We start from the raw sequence: 8,884 nt of genomic DNA on the forward strand, positions 1-8,884 counted from the left end.
ATAAAGCTATTTACATGCATAAATCAAGGGGAACAATATGGCGAAAGCAAAGTCAGCTGGGTACTTTCTGGCATCAAGACAATTATTCTTATTATTTTTATTGCCACATTGCCAGACAGGACACTTAAAAAAAAAAGGAGTAAATTTGTGCTTGCAAAGTTGTCCTTTAAAGGAAAAGTCCGTTCAGCAAGTAATAATCAATGGTTCATTATTTATACCTAAGACTAATACGTTCATGGTGAGTTAATGAATTTAACGTTAATCAGTATAAAAATAAAAACATTATTTTTTGTGGTGATCCCTGAGTCTGGGAGCGGCCATTTTTACCCAAATATAGTAACACCTCACTTCTGACATCTTCCAGCATTTACGTCACGGTGCGGTAAGCATAGCGCCATTCTCCCCACTTTACAAGCAAAATCAATGGGAACTACTAGACACATCGCCAATCAACAACAATTATTGAAGGTTTCCAGAGGACTTCACCATTGAAATTCACCAGAGCTATAGTGAAACTGACAATGCCCACATGCATGGCAGTTGGATGTTGGAATACATTGGGTAAAAGTGAAAAAAACATTAGTTATTTCACCTTTCTGATTCATGATTCTCCATGGACGGGTTCGTCGTTGGATGGCCAACTTGAAGAGGGAGGATTTGCCATCGAACTTCTGGCCAGAGAAATAACATGTCATTTTGAAAAATAATGTTTTCAAGATGACTTGTATAATAGCGTGTTGTGACAAACACCAGATACAGCACTGGGACTTGCTCAAAGGCCGATACCGCACCGTGACATCACAAGCCGGTAGGTGGCAATAGTGTTCTTTGACAAACATGGATGCCTCCAGTAAAGCACATTCAAATGAAAATTACACTTAATTAAAAACACTTATCATTTATTGAACAGTGTGTAATAATTTCATACTTAAATTACTTTCAGAAGGTTGTATTCTGAATGTGACCCGACTTTTCCTTTAATATTGAATGCATAGGACTTTATCACTTTTTTCTCCTGGGATCTTTCCCAAGAACACTAAATCAGTGCCAATAGATGGCTGATCCAGAAGTTGCTGTCTGAAGGGGCTTCTATGTGTGTGAATGTGTACTTGAACTTGCAGCTGAGTATGTGGGGGGTTGGATAGACTGCCGCTGGGATCCCACAGGGTGATTTAAACCAGGCCAAGCAGCCTTGGGAGGGTTTGCTGACGATGCAGCAGCAGGGATGTATAGTGTCACAAAATGGACAAGCAGCTATAAAGCATCTGTGTTCATACACTTAATTTCACCATATGACGGAGAAAGAGGTTTATTGCCACTGTGAACGACGGAGGGAAAAGACCCCTCACCTCTAAATGAGAATAGCACCTTTAAGTGCACAAAATAATTATATTTCCGTTCCACTATTTGACAAATGAATCACTTCTTCTAAGACTTAAAACCTTGATTTTTGGAGTAAGTTTACATAAAACAAACTGCATATAATGAAAGATGAGCATTCTGCAGTCTTGTCATCCAGTGCACCATTGTGTGTGTTCACATATCAACATTTACACAATAAAAAACAAAACAAAACTGAAGGAAATCATTATACAGGGCCTAAGAATGGTATTTGTGTATATTAAACAGGTCATCCTCTCTAATGATGCAAGCTAAATATTAATCAGAGAAGCACTGAAGGCCCCAAAAGTAACTCCAGAGGAGCTGCAGAGATCCGCAGCTCATGTGGGAGATGTTAGGGGATCCAGCAAACAAGTGGAAAAATGTACAATGGTGAAAACAGCACAAAACATTACAATAGAGGTTTAGCTGGAAGCATTTGTGTTTCATAAATTAGTGATATGAAGTCTTATAACTTAACTATCTTTAATGCAGCTTTTTATACATTATCGAGGGAATTTCTTACCAGCTGAAGCCAAATGTTGGTTGTTAGAACCTGGTTCTTCTCATCCTGTTGATAAATACATTTGATTCAATATCAATTCTGTTTATTTATGTAGGGCCAGTTAATAACACATTATTTTCATACCAAGCTGTTTGAATTCACATTTCCTTTCTTTTTGAATTTTAGAAATAGAAACAAATAATAAAAAAATCTCATATTTTTGATAAGCAGATTTACTAATCAACGTTTTAGTTCTTAAATAATGTCTAAAGACATTTGTGGATAAAATTGCTTTGTGCACTTTTTGCTGATTTTCTTGTTTACCAACATTGGAAAGTGAAATGTTTTTGCCTTAGACTCGATTTTGGTTGCCACAGAAACAGGTTTAGGCTTTAATCACTGATAATTGACGCACCACATCCATGATCTGCATGAGGCTGAGGCCAAAGTAAACCGTGAGGCTTTGAGAATCGTTGAAAACTGGTCTCTCCAGCGGGTTGTAAGCAGTCATCAGGTCACTGTACAGTTTTCGCTGGCTTGGACCTTGATGAGAAACTGCAGAAGAACACAACAAATATATAAGAAACACACTTTTAATTTGGGTTAGATCACAACTACTTTTTTTTTTTTTTTATTGCTTATATTCTGGTTACTAATAAAATATTATTTTATTCCCATGAAAATGATGGTGGGCTGCTCAGTGATGCAGTGGGTAGCACTGCCGCCTTGCAGCAACAAGGTTTTAGGTGCGATTCCGGGTCTTTCTACATGGGGTTTTTATGTTCTTTCATTTCCTCCCACAGTCCAAAAGCATGAGTGTTAGGTTAATTGGCTTCTCTAAATTCTCCCTAGCTGTGAGTGTGTGTGTGAATGGTTGTGTGTCCCTGTGTTGCCCTGAGAGGGACTGGCGATCATGCCAGTAGACAGCTGAGATAGACACCAGCACCCCTTGTGACCCCGCTTGGGATAAGTGTGACGGAAAATGGATGGATGGAAATGATGGCTTGATATGGTGATTTCAGAAACACATGTAAAAGTAATTAAATGATTTATCCACCTTCACCTGTTTAAACTAGATCAGGGCTGTGTTCTGTGTTTTGGTCCTTCTATGTCATCAGCAGTCAATGGGAAAGAAGGCGAGTCAACTCTGAATGTGTATCTATCCATCATGCAACAAACAGATAGCAAAAGAACTATTCGTATTTTTGGACTGGGGTTGGTAAAAACAGGGAGGAAACCAAATGCATGAAGGACAACCTGCAAACTCCACAAAGAACAGCCATGTTTGGACCTAGAAACTTAATGCTTTGAGCCAAATGCTCTAACCCAAAAACCCAGTGAATTCAGTTGAGTTAATAGCTATGAGACGAGTAAAGGGGTTAAAAGAGGCACATTAAAACATAAAAATGTGAATTCAACTACATATGTATCTAAAAACAACAACAAGCCTGATCAATATTTAAAAAAATACAAACCATGAAAAAAAAAAGCATTTGGAGAATGAAAATATGTAAAGCAAGACACAGCTGTTTGTCCTTGACCAGAGGTATACAGTAAGGCTACCATGTCAGCTGGCTATAATCTGCTAAAATCTGAGACTGTCTGTGTCACAAATATTCATTATGTTTAGAAATTTGACTCAGTATGTCGGTGCATTCTACAGCATCTCTCTTTTTCTAATTCTTTAGCATTCCTTAGACTGAATCTTTAGCCAGAATTATGTTCATCCTTATATGTTTTATCACACATTTCATTCATATAGCAATTTATGTGGTTTGTGTGAAAGAAAAAAATTATATTTTTAAGGAGCATTTATTAAATAAATACAGATTAAAATGTCTCTCTTTAAGCTGAACATGTACAGAATCCAAGATGGCAAAGGCTATGGCAAAGGTACGGCAGATGGAAGATCACGCAGGGAAAGATGGCAAAGCCTGAGATGATGCATGAACACAGATGCGCGTAGAAAATATTTAATTGGAGCAGCTTTCCTGTGCTCAGTTTAAACCAAAGAATCAAAAACCATAAAGACATGCATTAAAATCCTCTCAGAGTTGTTCTTTTACACCAATTCAACACAACAAACACATTTCTGTCATTCATATTCTGCTGTTTCTTTACATTCTGCTGATTTTCTGTACATTAAGGGCAAAAAGCATCTGTTAGGAATAAGAAAGAAAAAAAACGAGTGAATGCATGAGCTTCAGTGAAATGAGCTTCAGTGAAATGATTCAAAGGACTAAGGCTTAATATTCATAAACAGTAAACACTTCCTTTACTCTGATGAAGGACGAATGGAGAAAGAGAAATGCAGTACATCCAACTGGATTCACAAATGCCCTAGTGATGTATCCAAACTCCTCTTGCTCAGCTCTCCTTTAGTTTACAGGTAAGTTTTCACTCCATCCCTATTTAATAGTTGACAAGAGAAACAAAAACTGCAGTAAGCAGTTGTCGTAAATGGTAAACAGACTGTTATTTCCTTTAGATCACATAATTACCACCTTTCAAGAGTATTTATTGTTATTATTTTAAGTTAACCCGTTCTGTTTAGAGATTAACATTGCTGACAAAAATTTTTTTCAAAAAATTTTGAACATAAAACTGGTCCAAGGTTTAAGGAAGACAGAGGGAGATAAATTTAGAGGAACCAGGCAGAGATTCGACTTTAAATATGAGAAACCAACTGAAATGAAACCCAGAGCTACAACTGCTTGGTTAAGATCAAAACTGCAAAATGTATGTTTGCAGATTCGCTACATCAAGTCACCATGTTTAAACGCTGATACATCATTGTCTGATAAATTTGGCTGAAATTTAGTGTTTTATTTCTTGTATCCCTATTGGCCTATGCAGGCATGATTTTACTAATTAATTTGTTCTTTCAGCAGCAATCTCTTTGAAACACATCAAACACAATCGCCCTTCCTCCATTTGTTATCAGTTGTTAATGTTTTGTTCTATTTCACAATAAATTGTTGATTTTTGTTTACACTGAGACCAGTTTAACATTTATCATTTTGCATTTTTATCATGTATGTAAAAAAAAAAGAAAAAAAAAAGAAAGAAATATCGGTTTCAAGGATCGGCCCAAAAAAATCAGCAGCAAATATCAAGGATTGGTTAGACGGATGCAAAAGTTATCAGTATGGGAATTGGCCTTAAAGCAACCTGTATCAGTTGATCTTTAGTCTCTAGATCTACAACGCTTGTAGAGGCATACATAGCCCTTAAAAGGTCTTGCAGCTCTGAGTGAGGTAAACAGTCCTGCAGAAAGCCCCAGAGGGACAGAATATCAAACAACACATTGTACAAACTTTTTGTGAAATGCATTATTGAAACAAATAGAAACTATGTATCTTTTCATATTCTTTTATTAGTTGTAAATTAGTTTGTGTTGCTTGCTTAGATACAATCTCTATAAAATTAACTTAAGTTGAAAACAAAATAAGAAGGACAAATTCCAAACAAAATACAGGCAATTTTTTTTTGAAGATGCAGCAATAATGATGCACCGAACTGAACACTGCATTACTGGTTTCTATTTTGACCAAACTTAGGGTTCAACCTGGTAAGATCTGCGGGGTTTGGTGTCAGAAAACCACTAAATATGTTCTCTTTGAATCCTTAACAACCAGAGTAACTACTAAGATTTATACTCTGATGTTGCAGAGGAGAACTTAAGACAATCTTAGAACCAGATCTTGCTAATTAATTTGTTATTTCAGTATTTTTGGCTGTTAAGTGCCCGTTGTGTCAGGTATTCAAATTAAAAGGGTTTTTCTGCTTTAGTGTTGTTAGATCTGTGGTACTAAAAGGCGCCCAGCAGAGGCAAACCATTCATCCACCTCCAGAACCTAAATGTGATTCATCTTGCAGTGAAATCTCAAGTCAAACCTGTCTCTCATTTTAACACACTCTCATTTGCCGTTTTGAGTTATGGAGTGTTTTTGGCTCCATCCTTTCACTTCACTAATGGCTGCAGCCGAATTATCCAAAACCACCTATGAGAAGCACATTATCCTGATGATTTGGCTGAGAGTGCGCTCTCTGTAGACATCTTTTCATTGAGTTCTTTCATTGTAAAAGATTCGCTGACAGCTTCTCTTAGTTAAGGCGGTAAAATAAAACCCAGTTGATGCTCCCTACTCTTCCGGATCCCACCGTATTTAAGTTTCACTAGGTGAATCAACAAGGTGTCATCTGTGGGGGGTATGTTGTAACACAATGCAGAAATATCTTCTGCCAACAAATCACAGATGACATTTCTGGCAGCTTTGGTTCCATTTAAATGTTGCTCAAAATGAGCTCAGAGCACTAAAAGGACAAAAGCAAAGCCTTTAGACTTTATAATCAAATTCAACCAGCACAGCAGAACAGAGGACAAGAGCATTATTTACTCAAGAGGGGCTCAGACATTGATGTGAGTAGCAATGTGCATGTACACACAAGTTATATTTTAACAATCAAGTGCCTCTAAAGCTGAAGAACCACTGATTGTCTTTGCATAGACTGCTGCAGGAAAAAAAAAAACTAAATTCAAAACAATACCAGAACTTTGGATTTTTGAATATTTCTCTCTAGACTGAGTAATAAAAGAAAAAAATGTCTACAGATGCTGCAGCAAAAGGCAAAATGAGTACAGTGTCACCCAGCTTTATATTCTAGTTTTTCTTTTTGCCTTTTTGTCCATGAGGGCCTATTAAATCTGGAGCTTTGTGGGTGTTTCTGTTTGCATCTGCCGATCTGTCCCCAGAATATACAGGCCACCTGAAACATGCTCTGCTGACATCTTCAGTCTAGTTGACTCATTAGTGCACTCCTCTGCAGGTCCCCTCCTAAATCAGCCACACAGATAACACATCAGCAGAGGCGGCAAGAAGTTTAGTTGCTGGCCGACTGAAACTTGCATATGAAACAGGCACACTGGAAAAATCGAAATCTAGATAAGTCATTTCTCTTAAAATAAGTGCATTTTTTCTTACATGGAGGAAGTAAGTGAGACACTTTGCCAATGAAACAAGACAATTTACATTTAAAATAAGAAAAAAAAAAACCATGTCATTGTCTTGTTTCAAATGTCCATTATCTAATTATATTATTTTAAGAGTAAAAATCATCATTCCATTGGCAAATCATCTTATTTACCTACTCAAATTGAGGGTAAAAACCCTTAATTTAAGACATTTTGACTTATTTCCAGATCGTTTTTGCAGTCCATAAGAAGGTTATCAGAAGCAGAGGAGAGATGAGCGGCCTTAATAATCTCAGGGTGGCAGTTGAGTTCCCCCTTTCATGTCTACATCATTGATAACATTCCAAAAGAGTTAAAAAAAACAAAAAACAATCCAAGTTTGAAGATGTTTTGCTTCCCATCCAGGTGGCTTTTTCAATTCAAACGTCAGAAATAGCATTGAGTTGCTTTAAACAGTAGCCCAACAAAGCCTTGTTTTTGCCTAGACAACATGCAAATTGAAACGGACGAACGGAATGGGGGTTATTTGGCTTCTTTGTTAGCCTGCAAAGCTCCATACCTGTCTATGTCTCTGAATGGGGGTTGTTTATGGGAATTGTTGGCCTGGCTGAATAGACGGGGTCTTCTGTTCCCCTGGGGTTGCAATGGGGTTGCAATGACAGAAGGAAGGGATTAACTCAATTGCTGCATTGTAGGTTTTTGAAAGCTGAAATCTGAGTCCACCCCCTCTATTTCTTACGGTTGGTTTTTCTGTCTTTACATATAACCCTCCTTTACTCCCCTCTAAAACCAATTATTTTCTTTGTCCAAAATGTGAACATTCTGGTCCTCAAAAGAATGTCCTCTGTCCATGATGTGTAAATGTGCTGCAGAATCTTCTCCTGTCGGTGGAGAGGTTGTTTGGTTTCTACAATTTAAATAGAAAAAGCTTCCTGGATGGGAAGAGAAACGTCTTCAAACTTGGAAACAAATTCCAGTGGATTGTTTTTCAACATCTTTGGAATGACTATGACCTGGATGACTGGGAATCTTCCTCAGCATCATTGAAAACACTTTGACCAGTTCCGAAATATAAAATTTATACAGATTTTTTTTTTTTTTAACCAAAGATAAAATGGAAATGGAAAAGAGATAAAATATATGAAAGTTAGTTTTAGAATTAGTTTTAGAATTAAACATTGACAGATATAGGCTTAAAGAAAATGTGTTGGTTGCTGCTTGTTGTATCTGCTGAAACAAAACAGATTCTTGCTTTTACACTATTTTAGTAGGCTTTCTTACAAACCTTTTTTTTATTATTATTCCTTGGACCTAAGTTATGCAAGTCCAGGAGTTTCAAATATACCTAACAGGTAATACAGGTGAAACTAATTCCCCAGTCTTTTCAATTATTTAAATTCACTTAATTTAAACACCAGGACAAATAAGCAATTAAGATCATTGTTGGACCCAACAGCCATGTGTTCAATCAGGATATTTAGCATCATTCTATTTACATTAAATGCATAAATACCACAGGATGAAGAAAAACACCACCTGCTTCCTTCTAATAAACATGCTCTCTATCTCCTCTGAAAGTTGATCAGTGATTAGAACACAGGAAGTGCCTACCTTGCATTGTGCAGGCTGAGATTCCTAGAAAAAGGAGAAAATTCATCAGATCCATGTTGAAGCAGTCAGTGTTTCTTTTCACGGAGCTCTGGGAGGATGAGGGAGCGATGATGATGATGATGATGATGATGATGATGATGATGATGATGATGATGATGATGATGATAGGGAGCGCTTGCTTAGGTGGGGGAGCGTGGGTGGGGGAACCAGCTTTTAGAGGAGGAAAACATCCACCTATTTAACTGTTTTTCCGAACATCCATTTATCCGAATTTAAATTTGCTTCACCTTTTAACATCTTTTTCTGAGAATGCTCAAGTTTTTTTTTTTTTTTTTTTAATCGTTAATGGAATAACTTATAAAAACATTGATTAATCTCCTTTATAACAGGTACATCTGTTAATTTCCCACCTA

General features: G+C 36.9%; 1 protein-coding gene across 1 annotated transcript in view; it reads right to left on the minus strand.

Annotated features, from left to right (window-relative positions):
• Positions 1-8,610, minus strand: part of chrna7 (cholinergic receptor, nicotinic alpha 7) — a 37,403-nt gene extending 28,793 nt beyond the window's left edge. Inside the window, exons 1-3 of the mRNA XM_015394640.1 lie at positions 8,472-8,610; positions 2,301-2,440; positions 1,907-1,951 (exon numbers count right to left, since the gene is read on the minus strand). Coding sequence (XP_015250126.1) covers positions 1,907-1,951; positions 2,301-2,440; positions 8,472-8,526 — 240 coding nt within the window. The 5' untranslated portion in view covers positions 8,527-8,610. The remainder of the gene's footprint in view (positions 1-1,906; positions 1,952-2,300; positions 2,441-8,471) is intronic.
• Between the last annotated feature and the right edge of the window lie 274 nt (positions 8,611-8,884).

Source organism: Cyprinodon variegatus, unplaced genomic scaffold, assembly GCF_000732505.1.
Source record: "Cyprinodon variegatus isolate N-32 unplaced genomic scaffold, C_variegatus-1.0 Scaffold701, whole genome shotgun sequence".
NCBI classification, from domain to species: Eukaryota; Metazoa; Chordata; class Actinopteri; order Cyprinodontiformes; family Cyprinodontidae; genus Cyprinodon; species Cyprinodon variegatus.